The sequence below is a fragment of the Lissotriton helveticus genome, chromosome 9, assembly GCF_964261635.1.
Source record: "Lissotriton helveticus chromosome 9, aLisHel1.1, whole genome shotgun sequence".
NCBI lineage: Eukaryota > Metazoa > Chordata > Amphibia > Caudata > Salamandridae > Lissotriton > Lissotriton helveticus.
Window position 1 is genome coordinate 1,062,980,536 of NC_136070.1, and position 16,609 is coordinate 1,062,997,144.

The 16,609-nt window shown below is 42.8% G+C and overlaps 1 protein-coding gene across 1 annotated transcript in view; it reads left to right on the forward strand.

The window, feature by feature from the left end:
- Positions 1-16,609, forward strand: part of SYN2 (synapsin II) — a 1,086,516-nt gene that overhangs the window by 1,032,832 nt on the left and 37,075 nt on the right. The window contains exon 11 of the mRNA XM_078661415.1: positions 6,935-6,995. Coding sequence (XP_078517541.1) covers positions 6,935-6,995 — 61 coding nt within the window. The remainder of the gene's footprint in view (positions 1-6,934; positions 6,996-16,609) is intronic.

Genomic DNA, 16,609 nt, shown 5'->3' on the forward strand with positions numbered 1-16,609 from the left:
ACTTGCACCACTCACCGAAGCAGCCTTTCAAACCTGGCTCAGGCCTCTGCCATTGCAACGCCTACACGTGCAGTTACTGCCGCTCTGACATGGCACATAAAGTGGGTGCAATGTCTGTGACTATCCTTTTACTATATATCAGTCACCCCTAAGGTAGGGCTTAGCTAGCTCGATGGGAAGGGTAAGCTGTAGGTAAAAGGTGGGACATGTGCCTTAACAGTGTGGCATGTCCCGGTAGTGACAAACAGTCCTTTTGGTTTCTCACTACTGTGAGGCTGCCCTGTCATAGGAATGCATTGGGGATTCCCGGATATGTGTTTCAGTGGTAATTCCTGATATGAGAGGAGTAGCTTGGTATGTTTGGAATAGTGGTAACAAATGCTGCGTAATAATGTTCGCAGATTTATTATCACTATTTTAGAAATGCCACTTTTAGAAGTGGGCATTTCTGTGTGCTGTGTCTTTGTGCTTGCCTGCTGTTTATTGCATTTCTGGCTCTGGAGTGACGGGGGCTAGGGAGGTGCAGTGGCTCCAGGGGGGCTGGGTGAGTTAGCGCTAGGCTGAATAGGCCGATCTGCATTTGGAGTAGTGGGAGGAGTAGCACCTGGGACTGAATAGACTGTGCCTGCCTCCCACAATGCTGGCTCCGCCCCCTGTGGTGTGTCCGGCACCAGAGCCTACACTTACAAAGGAGGTTGTTGTGCACTGTGAATAAAATTTTAATTGCCCCCCAAAACTGGTTTATACCGGGCACAGAGCCCTGTGCCAGGGTGAGAACAAAGAACATAGGAGGTATAAGTATTGTGGCTGTGACCCCATGAAGTTGTTCTGTTGGGTGCCTACTTGGAACTTGGATAAGATACTGCCAGGAGGTACCGCCACCGGGGACTGCCTGCTGCCCGCTGGGTGGCTGCGAAGGCTGCCCTTATGCCAGGGAACCCTGTGTGCTTGCCTGCCTGGGCCCTGTTGCCTGCTTCAGGGATCTCCCAGGGCTGAGGGTCCTGCCTTGAAAGGCTTAGGTAACTTAGCGCTAAGTCAAGGAGCTCTGACAAGGGCTCCAGTTGAAAGGGCTGCAGTTGCAGAGGAAGAGAGAGAGCATTTGCACTGAGGCTAGAGCGCTGGATTTATTGGAGGTGCCCCCCCTCCCCTTTTGCTTGGGGGGGACATTCTTTGTTGGCCCGGGTCTAAGGCCACTGCGCCTCCTGAAACCGTGAAGGGAGCGGTAAACGGGCTGAGTAGTTCTGGGCCGAGCCCCCACCTGACTGAGGAGAAGCGACCGAAAAGATTCCCAGCCATACAGAGACTTTGCTCTGCAATCTCGGGCCGGGACGAGTCACAGGAAGTCAGGCGATTGTTGCCTGATGGTGGGCGGGACTCTAATCCAGGAAGAGTAGTGCCCGCGTGATGCTGGAGTGTGAGGGCTCCACCAGAGTACACGGAAACAGAGCAGGAAGCCTGGTGACTGTTGCCTGACTGTTGACGGGGCTCTCCGTAGGACGGAGGAGAGCCCTGCATGTTTGCTAGAAGCTGAGTAAAGATGCAGCGGTTGGTGACTGTGCTGCGGGCAGCCGAGGTGGGAAATGCCCTAACGAGGGGCTGTGCAGAAACCTCGCACTAAGAGCAGAGGCTGAGCAAGGACGCCGCAGTTGGCGGCGGTGCCCCAAGAACTAGGAGTCCTGAACCAGAGGGACTGCGCCGGGAGGAGAGCCCATCCGGGCCCGCTGCACCACGAGGAGGTCGCTGGGGTGGGCAGTCTTAGAGGAGGCACCACAGGCAAGTCACAGGGATAACGTATTGCATTCCCCTGCCCCGGATTTGGTGCACTAGGCACCAGGGTAATTCTTGGTGGGGTTAGACCGAGGCGAGACCTCGAAGGAGGTTGGAACTACTGCATTTTCTGGTGTAGGCGGGCACGTGGCCCAGAAGCCTATGGGAGGGAAACCCGGCCCTAACCTTAGAGCACAGGTGGTGCTCTAACGGTTCTGCCACTCTAGGGTAATGTACAGTGGTCGTACCTGCTGTATATGTACAGTGGTGGTACCTGCAGGATATGTACAGTGGTGGAATGAAATGGTGTTATGCCCATGGGCTTCCTATGTGTGCAACTTACCAGTGTTCATTTTACTTTACTGCTGAAGATATGTTATGCCTAGAGGCGATGTGCACAGGGCACCGTTACCTGTAGTGACTGAGTGGTGCTAATGATTTGGTGTACTGTTGATAATTAAGATATTTGCCTAATATGTTTATGCTAAGTGTACCTTTAACAGTAGTTACTGGTTGTTTTTCACTACCTGAAAATTGTGATGTTCTGACAGTGGCCCGGTTGCAACATTTTTTTTTTTACTTTGTTTTTATTGTATTTTATACATTTTAAATAACATCTGATATATCTGCAATTCTGCATAATCTATACTAATATAATAAAGAGAGAGCTCAAACTTTGAGGTAGGTAAGCTCAAGAACTACAGCACCAATCGGAACACCCAATACAGCATTGCAAACTACAGTATCAGCAGATGGTCATAGGCTATACAGCAGCCCAACAAATACATTAGAAGGGGAAAAGAACTTTTTGTGAAAAGTAGTCAGTAGAGAAGCGTTCTGTGTGGGACTAGCGTTCCAATACGAGTCCTTTAGCATTGTTGTGGGCGTTGGACGTTGACGCGATGTTGTGCGTCTAAGTGGTGTAGGCTGGAGCGGCCAAACACATTCGGGGATGGAGCGAACACACACGTTCGCATATTGCAGGGGCGTAGGCTGGGGCAGCAAAACACGCTGGAGCGGCCAAACACCTTCGGGGATGGAACGAACACCGGAAAAACACGTTCACGGCTGGAGCGTGTTAAGGTACAGTGGCGTCGGCTACAGCATGCCCGTACAACGTCGGGATGGGCTGCTAGTTAGTATAATAAAACTGCACAACACAGCGAAGGTACGAGAAGATACAACACAGCCAGTTACACTATTATTCTAGTCTGGTGCATGTTCAGCTGGCATAATGTCTTGGCAGTCAGAGTTTGATATATAACCAACATAACAATAACATTACATAACATAAATCCCACCTCATTGGATTCTCTGTATTGTGTTTTCACATAAGCGCTAGTATCATGATTGATGTTGTTCATGTCTTCGAGTTGTCCCAGCCGCCCAGCCTTGCTTCTGTATTACACAATTTTAAAATCATATGCCAGTCCCTGTTTAGATTCCTTGTCAACATGTTTTCTGGGACCTAAGTATGCGCTGGTCCTCCTGCTGTGTGCCCCCCATCACTCTCAGGTGTGTCCGCTAGCGCCCCCAGGGGGGTCTGCCAGGCCGTGCGGATATCTGATAAGACTGTGTCCCATGCTGCCGCCAAAGGTTGTTTCCTCAGTCCCATTGCTTCATCTCGGCGGAGCGCTATGCTCCCTGCCTGCGCCCAGCCGAATAGTGATTGATACCAGGCCATTGCTACTGGGGGAACAGGGGTTTTCCAGCGACGTGTGAGTAAACTCTTAGCCATTATTAGGCCCAGATCTATCAGATCAGATGGAGTGCCAGATTTACAACTTTGCCGTCGATACCCAAATTATCATTCAGATTGATAATTCTCCTACTGCCCATGCAAGGGTTCAGAACATCTTGAAATTTACAGTCAACTGGATGACGTTCAACTCCCTCAAAATCAACCCAGACAAGACAGAGGTGTTGGCTGTCACTACGGATGCCAACCCTTGGATCAACCTCTTTTGGCCACAAGAGTTAGGCAAATACCCAGAGCCAGCCTTGGCTGTTAAAAGCCTGGGTATTAAAATAGACGCCAAGCTGTCCATGACCCAACAGGTATCGGCAATAGTGGGCACATGCACAGGCTTGCTGAGAGAGCTACGAAAACTGGCCCCCCTTCTCACTTTTGACACCCTAAGATTAGCTGTATCAGCTCTAATCATATCAAGATTGGATTATGCCAACTCCCTTTACCTCGGCCTCCAAGGAAAGGTATTGGCAAGACTGCAGATAGTAATGAATGATGCCGCCAGACTGATATGCAGAGTGCCCAGACAAACGCATGCCACTCCCCTCCTACGCCAGCAACATTGGCTTCCAATCAGGCAGAGGACAAAGTTCAAAGGCCTCTGCACTGCACACAAAGCCATTTATGGCCAAGCCCCGAGTTATATTAAAGACAGTCTAGCCATATACAACCCAAGTAGAACGCTACGGTCTTCTGAAGCTGGTCTGCTGGTCTGCCCCCAGCCCTGCTTGTCCTCCATTGGAGCATTCTCCACCTTTATCCCTCAAATCTGGAACAAGCTGCCTGAGAATGTACGAAAGGAACACTCTCTGCTCTTGTACAGGAAGAAGCTCAAGACAGTACTCTTTCAGGAGGCGTAGGGTACACGGTAACTTACTCCACCCCCACCTGGGCCAAGGCTGCACCCTCTCACAGCGCTTAAAGACCGTACAGTGATAACTCGCTCTACAAATAGCAATTACACATTACAAATTACAATCTATGTACCTAAATGTCACTTTGTTCTTTTTGGGTCTCTGGTACAGTCCTAGTATGCATGTTTTCCGGGTCCAGTCTAAAGTACGTTCTGTGCACTGGGATAGGCACTTAATAACCTCTCTCCAATATATTTGAATGGCTGTGCATGACCATAGCATTTACAATAGGTCTGCCCCTGCCTCACCGCACCTCGTGCACTTGGCATATGCGTAAGCAAAATTTTTGTTTATTTTTGCCAGCGTCAGGTAGGCTCTATGTATTTTATAGTATTGGATAAGTCGAAATCTTGCATTACAGGGAATCCATGTGGGGCTTTAGAGTATTTGCTCCCACTCCCGGCCCGTGGCGGGTCTCCGTTGATCTGTGTCACATTGAGCGTGCAAGGAGAGCAGCTGCGGTGTTGTGTGGACTCTGAGGGACTCTGCCAACCATCTAGTGAGGTGGCGGCCTGTGCCCAATTCATGCACATATTGTATGGTTAAATAAGGTGGCTGGTTCCTGTATCATATTCCCCCATGACACGCTCAGTGTGCTCGTCACTGCGGTGTGGAGTAGGAACTGACCTTGTGGTAGGTCCAAGCTAGCAGGTAAGTCTTCAAATGGGATGAGCTGTCCATCGTTATTTAAATCACCCAGTGTTAACCCGGTTGGCCCTTTAAGTGTATATAATCCCTGTAAAGTCATACATAGTGCCAGGTGGTACAGTGTATATATATATGACTGCGTTCTAATGTGTTTTATGAGTAATACAAAGGCTATTTTTATATAACCTTGTATCGAGTTTCTTTTGTAGTGTGCCTAGTGTGTCGCTGCTGTGTGAGTGTGTTGCACAAACGCTTTACACATTGCCTCTGGGATAATACTGACTGCTTGTGCCAAGTTACCAAGGGGGTGAACAGTGGTTATCTTCAGCATGTAACTCCCTTGTCCTGACTAGAGTGTTGGTTTCTTCCTGGCTTAAGCGCGTGCCCTAGCCAACCAGAAATCCCATTTCTAACAGGTTGCTTGAATGGAAGTACTGTTCAATGTACTCGTTTGAAGATATGAAATCATTTTTCGCCTTTTCATTGCATTATGGATTCCTTTGACATTCCACAAACTTTTAGGCTGTACCTTTAATCAACAATTCTAGACAACAGGGCTGAGAGACGGGAGATTATGAGCACATGTGTGAGAGGTGCTGGTATTGCTAGTGGGAAACTGAGAACATGTCTGCTCGCTGTCTGTCTGGACCATTGAACAAAAAATTATTTGTTTGACTGTGTACTCATTGCTTGGCTGAGGCCATTGTTCAGATATGTTCTAGGTCTTGGCAGAGCAATGCAGTGTACTGGGGTGATTCGTTTCCATTTCTTGAGATAATAATACATCAAAGAAGGTTTGTAAATCTTGTAGCTCCTCAAAGATTTTGGGTTTATCTGTAATTTTGCACCTTCCCGGTATATGATGGCATAGCTAATGTTGTGGTTTTCTAAGGTGGGTGTCATATCTAGTAGCCTTTACTTTCTTTTTTTCATTGTTTTGGCTATTTATAGAGTCATATTGACTTGAGTGTATCCTGGCAAGTATGTTATAATGCCTCGTGGCTTAGAGTTGCTTGTTGTCTTGTCACCATTGGTGACAAGACAAAAGCCTGTGAGCTCATTGGATGTCCATGAGATTTGTTAGAAACAAGATCATGACATTTTTCTTTTTCCTTTAGTGTATGCCATAAATCATATATTCTCCTATAGTTTTGTCTTCTTCTATTCTCCATATTTTTTTCGGAGTTTTCTACATGAAATTCGAGTTCTTGCACTCTACATGTGAAGCATTCAAAGCAGCTGATCCTGCTTGTTGTCTTTTACGAAATTCACTAGCTTGTTTAACTTTACTTCTGTGCTGGGAGATTTGTCGGTCATATAGGTCATTATGCCTAGGCAAACTTTTAAACTTTCCTCACTTCGAAAGTGTGGTCTACAGTGCAGCACACATGCAAGGTGGGAAAAGTTAAGAGAAATAAAAGCATTTCTCCTTTTTGAAGTATGCTTCAAAGTGGCATTAGATGTGGTGGAAAACCCTTTCTACTATTGTTAGTACATGGAGTTTTGCACGAAGAATCACGGGAGGAGTAAGGCAAATCAGGGGTTTGGACTGTTTACAGTACAGAGAGGCAAAAAGTTTGCGCTGGAAAGTGTATCTAACAATTTGCACAGGTTTGCATCACTTTTGTGACGTAAACCCAGCACAAAATGTGTGTAAATCTGGGCCTAAATGTTTGATATTTCTAGTGTAGTCAGTAAACTAGACCTTCCACTCGACTCCATATGTGAGAGATGAATTATTTTTTGCAATGACTGGAAAGTATGTGCGAACAAGTACATTAAAACCTGATGCCTGGCTTATGGAAGGACAAGGTGAATCTTGCTTTGAACCCTTTTTTGTATTTTTCTCTTGCAGGGCGGAGCACTGAAGGAGTCTGAGCTAAGCAAGATCCCAACACAGCGACCACCACCCCAAGGTTGTTTACAGTACATTCTCGACTGTAATGGGGTTGCAGTAGGAGCAAAACAAGTCCAGGCTGTCTAACTAAAGTGATAATGTAGGGGGGTTGGCTAAACAAAAATAAAACAAGACATACCAGTTTTTTGTAACGTATCACTGCTGACCTGGACTGTGTTTTTCTATGCAGTGTCACCTCTACCTGTCTACTCGTTTTACTTGTTCTTGTTTGTGCTTGTAATGCTCTCCCTTAGATCTCTGTATACATTGTGGTTGCAGGGCGGTAGTCAAAAGTGTGCAAATATCTGTGCCTCTTCTGAGTCTAGTTTGACTGTATCTTATGGACAGTGATATAGTAATTTTTTTTGTATTTTACATTGTGGGCCAAAAACAGTTAATATAGAACATCATTGCTTAATTACGTGAATGGGTGTGTGAGTAAAAAATGTATTTTTATTTTTGCATGAAAAACATAGAAAATATATATATACGTATATATTTAAAGGACTAATTTAATATATTTGTTGAAGATGAAAGCATTTTTCTTTTTATAATTTTATAAAGTGTATTGATATTTCAGTTACTATGTAAAAGAAACAGTATGCAACTTTGTTCTAGTGAATCGGTGTGCCACTAAGAAAATGCTGTTTCTGGCAACACTGGAGCGTGATATATTTCACATGCAGATGTTTATATTTTTTAGCAAATCTGCATCAAATTAGTACTTACGTGCTCTTTAAATGGTTCACTTATGTGCAATATCGCAGAGGAAAATGTGGGAAGCGTTCAGATTGCGATAACATGTTTTCCACTTTTGTTGTGGACCCGATGTCTGTGTTTTTTTTATAAATTTAAGGCATGTATTTGCTATGAAAATAGCTCTCTTCCTGGGGAAAAGCGGTTAATTTACAGGCTGCATTAATTCTAGATTGGGCTTGCGAGATGCATAGCCCTGTAGGGCTTGGATAATCAGAGAGCTACTCGTAAAAATAGATAGGTCGCTATGTCTATTAATGTGTCAGAACAAATACCTGGTAGCTTTTCAATTGTCATGCTCTTAAGGAGATGATGAGTTCACTGTAGAGTGTAGACCAATAGTTGTCCATAACTAAAGACTGCTCTTCAATGTACCCCTTGTTAGCATGTAAATATTGTGGTTTGAAACACTGATGTAATGTTGACATCTTGACTGTTTGAGCCTTTTTAAAGCCATAATTGCTTTTACGACTTGTGCATACACAATAGCTTAGCCATTGCACCGTAAAGCAATACCCAAGCCGGCAATTAAACTATTTTGACATATCAGTCCTACCCTGCATATCAGCACAGGATGTCTGCACCACTAATACACTACCTAGTGATACCAAAAACACACTGAACTGCAGTTCTGTCCGAAAGAAACATTTGCAAAGGCAGTGGCCACAGAGTTAACAAGCAAGGTTGTGTTTTTTAGGTGAAACATACTTGCATATTACGTTTTTTGACTCACATTCCAAAATAAAATTAATGGCAATGGTGTTTGAGCTTTTATTTTATTTTAAGCAGCCGGATGTTGCATGTGTTTTATTATTATTTGAAGCTGATATTGCACGGCAAACAGAGCATTAAAAGTGAGCAATGTTTGCTTGCTGTTTAGGCATATTATGGTTTACTCATGAGAAAAACTATGATAAGCCTAATTGCTAATTTACGGCCAGTGGTCACTTCCTCTATATCGACCAACCTCATCTGATTTTTTTTGCTGGAAAGTCAAATACCGTAGTCTGTATTCAAAGGGATATGACTCCAGAGCAGGTACTACAAACCACCCACTGAAAATAACTTTACCCCTGTGTGAAACAAAACTCATTGCAGTGTGTTATCCATGGACAAGGTGTGCCACTTGCATGAACTATTCGGGTGAGTCTCGAAGTATGTGTTTTACTTGACATTTGTAACCTGTGTGTGTAACAAAATGATTTAATCCCAGGTAGGCAGAAGTGTGTTGTTTGTGGAAGGAATGTAAATTCCTATGCTCATTGTGCTGTACTCATCTAACGCATAACCACACAGACCGAAGACAAGCCAAAGTGGTTAAGGTTTTGCATGTCAGCATGCTTTGATGCAATATTTTAGGTTGGGTAAGAGAAGCAGGTGTTGTACAGTGTAGGGTAAATGTTAAATTTTTTTGTAAACCTTTTGTTATTGTTGTTGCCTCTTTTTTGTACTAACCCGGCTGTGAGCAATTGAACAAATGCTGGAAGTGTGACTGCAGTATTTCTTTTATGTGAAATATCTTGTACAGCTTTATGTGCAATAAAGGAACATTACATCTGCCTTCAGTCTAAAGTTGTAACATTTCTGGCTGATCAATGTGCATTTTGAAATTTTTGTAAGCTTTGAAATGCAGCTTGGGGAGGCAAATATTTTGACTTGGATTATTTCGAGATTTAAGGCATGTAAAGGCAGTGGGTAACTTAAACTGTGGGTCTATTGAGAACAGCTAGGTAAATCTCATTCTAGAGGGCTAGGTATTCCAATAGAACAAATCAGATACGATTTATTCAACTTACATGTGCTTTAATACACAAATTAATGAATAGAAGCATATAGCGCAATACAGATACCCACAAAAAACTGAATAGAATATTATCCATAGGTTTTATTTTAGAGTGCTTTAAGATATCAACATTGTAAATAAACATCTGTTATGATAAGTGTACATTCTTTATAAAACTCAAGTTAGAATGACTCCAAATAATGACAGAGAAAATCATCAAATTAAGCAATCACACCAAACGTATGTATTTACTGTATGCTACTTCTACAGTCATTTGGGACTGGTGAATTTTCATCTCAAATACAATGAGCAAAACATTATTCTGTTTATGTATGTGTTTTGTTGTAAGCGGAGAGTCATTGTTCTCTACCTGTCTATTGTGTCTATTGAAATGTACTATCTGATACAACAGGTATGGGATATAGATATTTCAATACTCTTTGTTTAAATGATATGTAAATCTACCCTTTTTGTGGACTATATTTAAGAGAATGCATACCTGGGATCTGTTAATGTAACATGTTATCTGTGATAGCAGACTTAAAAGGCTGACAGAACCAGGTGGCATTACTCTGTGAAAAGTTTTCTTTCTAGAATGACAAAAAGATATTTGAGTATGCCATGGGGTTACTCACAATACGAGCCTTTCACTCGGGCAATGTTGGCATTGTAAATGTCTTAATGAATAATGCACCCATTTTATTAAGACAGGCTTGTAACCTTGATGATGGGCTTGACGAAATAGGAGTGATGTTCACTACAAACATCAACTGATAGAGGCCTAAGAGATTTTTCCTATTCATCTTTTTGTGTGCTAACTGTCCAAAGAAAAGGTAGCTTTTTTGCTTTTGTACTGCATAACTAACTTTGCACAGGATTTTTCACTTGCTAATTTCCCCACAAATTCACAACGTTTTTAAAGTTCTAAACTGCACTCCCCGTTTCAGATCTCAATCATTATAAAATATGATTATAATACAGTCATTCTTAGCACATTTTGACATTTAATTTCCTTACCAACTGATACGATTCACACAACGACCTCTAGCAATTATTGTTTTATCAGTTTCTAATTCCCATGCATACACAGAAGGCTTTCCCATGGTAAATTGTGTTTGGAATCAGCACAGCATCCATTATGCATTCCAGCATTAATGGTTTTCTTTTTTTACTTGCCCACAGTATATGGAAAATAAATAATAGAAATTAAGATCACATAAGTTTATCATAGCAATATATCAAAATGTATGCATTCTCATACATAAAGGCCAGCTTTTACAATGGCCTTATCAGGGTAAATCTCATTCAAACAGGAACTATATATAGACAGAATGTTTTTTCATAAAATAAACAACTTTTATGATAAAGGTAGTTTACTAGGGAAAGCACTGCAAAGTGTCTATGATAATTACATTATTTCTATGAGTTGTTCAGCTTCCTAAAATGTGCGTAAGTCTCAAGGACTTACTTTTACACCAATCGGATTACATTAGAATTTGTAGTTGGATTTTGAATTTGGATGAATTGGTATATGTCAGTGTTTCCTAACATTCAATCCATATCCATACTAATATTATAAAGAGAGAGCCTAAACCTTTGAGGCAGGTAATCTCAGTAACCACAGCTCCAATCACAACACCCAATACAGCGTTGGAAAGGGCAGTTGCAGCAGAAGGACATAGGCTATGCAGACGGCCACCATATATATATTTTTTTTGCAGAGTTTTATATAGCGCAAACTTGACCCAAACTGAATCAGGTATCAGAGCGCTTTACACAGCACCAGTTACGTTACATGAGGACACACATTCATTTTTGTTAGGCACGGGGAGATTAAGTGATTTGCCCAGAATCACAGGATGTTTGGCGTCGTTACCAAGACTCGAACCCAGATCCCCAGGTCCGAGGTCGAGAACCTTAGCCGTTAGGCCAACTCCTCTATACATTCAAAAGGTAAAAGAACCGGGCCAGCAAAGTAGTCCCTTGTGGGCGTGTCTGCGTTGTGCTGTGGGCGTGACTAACGCTGTGGGCATGTGGGACAGCCATCACATAGTCGGCTGTGGGCGTGTGCTGGGGGGCGTGACAAATGCTGGGGGCGTGTGTCCGCCCTTCATGCCATGTGAGTCATACATACAAGCGCCAATTACTTTGCTGCGCAGCATCAAGGGGTACGCTGGGGGCATGACACGCTGGGGGCATGAGAAATGCTGGGGGCGTGTGTCCGGCCTTCATGCCATGTGAACGCAATTGCGCCGCATCAAGGGGCACGCTGGGGGCGTGAGAAACGCTGGGGGCGTGTGCTACATTCCGCCCTTCATGCCATGTGGGTCGTACATTAATCAGAAGATCGTCTGCTGTGGCCGTGTGCCGGGGGGCTGACAAACGCGTTCACCTGGAGGCCTGGTAAGTAACGTTACTGCAGCCTCTCCTGCGCGCTGTTACTGAACTCTCTCATTCAACGAAATGACACGCGCCTGCTACCATCAACAAGGGCTCTAGCCGGGCTCAGGCGGCGGATCAGTACACTAATTACATGCACCTGATAACATCAACCAGGGCTGCAGCTGGGCCTCAGGCGGGGGAACATGCGCCTGCTAACATAAAACAGGCCTGCATCTGGGCCTCAAGCGGGGGAACACGCAAATGAGCGTGTCTGCGGGGACAATTACTGCAGCCTCTCCTACTCGCTGTCACTCAACTCTCTCATTAAACTGATTTACCCGCGGCTGATAACTCTCTCATTCAACGACATTACACGCACCTGCTAACATCAACCAGGGCTGTAGCCATGCTCAGGCGGCGGATCACTACACCAATTACACGCGCCTGCTAACATCAACCAGGGCTGCAGCTGCGCCTTCTCCATCCCTATTCTAATGAAACAAAAAATGTTGTCTACCGCGAGATTTTAAAATAAATTGCCCTTGCCAAATACACACATTACACACATTCTATTTCATACCCGGACAACGTCGGGACGGGCTGCTAGTAACTAAATAATAATCTAAATCCTTAAGATTATCCTGGTAGGCAATTTATAATGTATAGAAGTAGAACTAAATTACGCTTTCCTCCAATTTTCCTTTGAACACTTAGATTTCGTATTTAGTTGATTGTTAAAATACAATTTTCAAAAACACCATCAGACATAAATATATGGTCCTATTGGTTCCAAAAAATGATTTTTGATTATTTGCTTCACGAGTGCAATATTTGGTAATCAATATTCATGACACAATATTTTGGTCAGACAATATTTAGTCCACAATATTCCGGTACCATAAACCATGTTAAATTACCCTGAATTAATACACATGAATGAATGAATCTTGGAATACCGTAGGGCACTTATTTGTCTGTACATACTCCGAATAAGGATTATTAAATCTTTGGGTATAATGTTTAGCCATTCATTACCAGACATTTGAAATACATGAAAGACACTCTATATGTTATCACTAAAGAATTAGAGTGAACTAAGGCCTCATAACAATCATGTCTGATTCTGAACATGTTATCCACATCCTGAACAAGGTAAAATCATGGTGGGCCAGAAAGCATCTCTAAAGAAGTATTTTAATACAGGTTTTTGTAACTTAAATCAATTTGGCTAAGCACACATCTTTCCTTTACTTTATTTGTGAAATATTCCAATAGCTAAGGCATGCAAACAGTACCAAAACGATGTGTAAATCATATAGCATTAAACAGCCAACAGTCATAAATAAAATCCATAACCAAACACATTTTAAACTTAGGCTAGGCTGCATAGTTGAGTTTAAAGCAATATATTCTTAACACAAGTTCTCATGCCTCATGAACTATATTATCAATGAAAATATTTTTTTATGTGAGCATATGAAACTTGTATTTCTGCCATTTCAGGATTGGTTCCAATAAATATTTTCTTCTCAAAAGCAGAATCCCCATTAGAATTGTTTAATGTTTCACACCGATGTATGCTAATCATAGAGATTACTTTAATAATGTACCTGGTAGCAAGGAGTGGTGTTGAAATAGGCCAGCAGAGATATGAATTCTTGAGATGTCCCTGTTTATTTTAATCCTGTGAGTGGCAGATGTGAATAGAAGTGTGTGCCTACTGCCTACCCATACACAATTTTAGTAAATGTTGTGTTATGTTACAATCTTTCACAAAGCACCATTTCTACCTCAAAAGAGGTATCTTTGTTGGTCATAAAAGAAATAATTCAGCAAAATGAAATGCATAGGTGGTGAATCAACTTAGGGGTCAATTACAATGTAATTCAGAAAGGCCACGAATGGCATACGATTTGTTTGAATCCGAGTCGGAAACCTTGTTTCCGACTGATTCCAAAACATTTCCGAACCACCGATCATGATGTTCGGAAACCATTCGGACTGTCTGACTCGGTTCCCAAATGCATTCAGAGAAACTGAGTCATTCGGAGCTGACTTTTACAGGTCTACCTACCTTGTTTCTGAATGAGTGATTAGATGTCCAATTTGGACAGCCTTTCCGAAACGGTTGTTCCTGCACAGATCTGTTTTCAGTAGCTGACTTTGGGGGCCTTAGCAGGCCCCCCTTCAACCAAGGGCCTTCGAATTGGGCCCATGGGTGTACCCATGGGTCCCCCCTTTCCAAACATGCACAGTGTGGCTGGCACCTTGGGGTACCAGCTAAAGGGTGCACAATTTTCCACTACCACCTCTTTCTTCAATAGAAGCCTGTGTATTCGATCGGAACACAGGCTCCCATTGAAGTCAATGGGAGTCAGACCAAACGGTGTTGGGAAGCATCGTAATCATTCGGACGGACTCCCAGAATAAAATTTGGTCGAAAACCATTCCTAAATCGATTCGGTCAAAATGGTTTCCGAACGACATGGTATTCAACCCCTTAAAAGAAAGTTTAATTTTAGAGGCATTTTCACAGATTGTTCTATCATAAATATTCAACATTTCAGTTTCCATTTTGAAGGTGGATGGAAGATCAATAATTTCCTAACAAAAACAAAGAAGGCATTACCACCCATTGTTGTCTCTCCTGATGCTAGGATTACATAGTAGAGGTTTACCTACTCATGGTACATCTTTCTTTTGGTAATGTTTGCTAAAATGGTTGCTCAGTAAGATGGATGCCACTGAAAAATTGCATTTTTGACTAACAGCAAATGTCTGAAATTGTGCATGATGTCCAACAGGAAACCATTGTGAAGCACACCTTGTGGGCTATGTAATAATTTAAATGATCATAGCCAGGGTCCACTTTGCTGTATTTTGTAAGCAGTATAATATAATAGACATATGCTTACTTCATCATTGATGACAGTAGCAAACTCCGTTTAGTAGATGATTATTCTTAGGTTAGCGTGCATGTTTTGCAGGGAGATCAAATAGCCAAACAATTTATTTGAGAGTTGAAAGCAATAAAAACAATGCACATTTAGAGGGTCATTACGATGCCGCTTGGATCTACTCTCCGACTGCCGCCGCCATGATCCGAATCTGACCGCTGAGGATCCCCCCACCGTATTACGATGCAACTGTGTGCACATATCCCCATATATGTTTCTGCAATTGTGTAAAAAATCACAGAAAATATGTGAATTGTACACACATGCATGACATATCTGGGGGTATGACTTGTGCTGCATGTACCCCATTGATGGAGTGTGGTGGAATGTGCACAGTCCAGTCAATGGGGATACCGATGGACTTACGAGGAATCCGTATCCATAGGGTCATAGACATCAGGGTACAGCTGTTCAGGTGTAGGGGAGACCTGGAGAAATGGATCCACTGCAGAGACTGGTGAGGAGAAGCAGAATTTGGTGAGTATGCACTATAAAAATTAAATTTCCGGACCACCATGGTCAGGTCATCGGAACCCCACTTTGTAATTCAGACAGCAGTCAGAGATCGGTGGACTGCCTTATGGCTGCTAGTATTTCTCCAACTGCCATCTCTGCGGTCAGAGAAAGGCTGTCAAAGTCGTCAGTCTGTCAGAGGTCGGTTGGAGTACATGATGCATGCATTGTAATCCGGTGGTCCAATTGAGAGATTCCGACGAAACCGCAGCGATCTGACCACCTCCGAAAGAAACGTGGAAACTGGTCTGACCGGCATCATAATGACCTCCAAAGTTATGAATCTGGCTCTCAATGGACTGTTTCTTGTCCATCCAGACTCCAAGGTGGTTTACTTTGTCTGCTGGTAAAAGGCTTGGACCTAGGATAGCAGGCCAGAGTTCCTTTGGGAAATTAGTAGAAATGCCCCAGCTAACATTATATCACTTTTATGTATTCATTCAGAGATCATTTGCAGTTGAAGAATCTCAAAGCCCCCATGTTCCTAGATTTAGGGAGGAATGAGCTTGAGAATCAACTGATAGTACTCATACATTTGCAACACAGCATCTTTTCTTGGTAAAGTAAATTCATACAAGAAAGTTGATAAACATTAAAGAGCATGGTGGACCATACTACCCTTCGGGTAAGCCCCTAGTGAGAAGTTTCCAGCGCAAGATTCACTGCCTTTTTCTTGCCTCTAAGGAATACTATAACATTTTATTCTAATCTTACACTTTCACAGTCTGTTGTGCCTAATTTTGTATTTTCACCATCAAAGGACCCTGTCTTTGTGAAGCGCTCTGATATCAGCAAGGATCTTGTTCGCGCTATATAAAACTTTGAATAAATAAATAAATAAATAAATAAAGGCCACTAATAGACTAACAAAGCACTGAGGTCATCAGTGAAAGCCATTGTTACTGATTCAGTACCACAGAAGTCCAAAGGCCCACCTTGTATTTGTCCAATAAATTGATGGATAATTAGATTGGCTTGACTTTATCTTATTTAGTTCTTAGAGAGCACTCCACCTTCATCTCTCCTATCTTTTATGCATGGAAATATCAGCCCTGAGTGCTGAGACCTCTGCACTTCTACGTATACATTTTTTAGTAAATTTAGGAGGGACAAGTGAAGTGACTGGGTCATGGGGAATAAATAAGGAATTGTAAAGAGGGTTTTAGGGAGAATTACTGAGTGGTTTAGGGAGGGACCTACACCTCCCACATAACAGTAATCATATTCACAAACTACAATTCT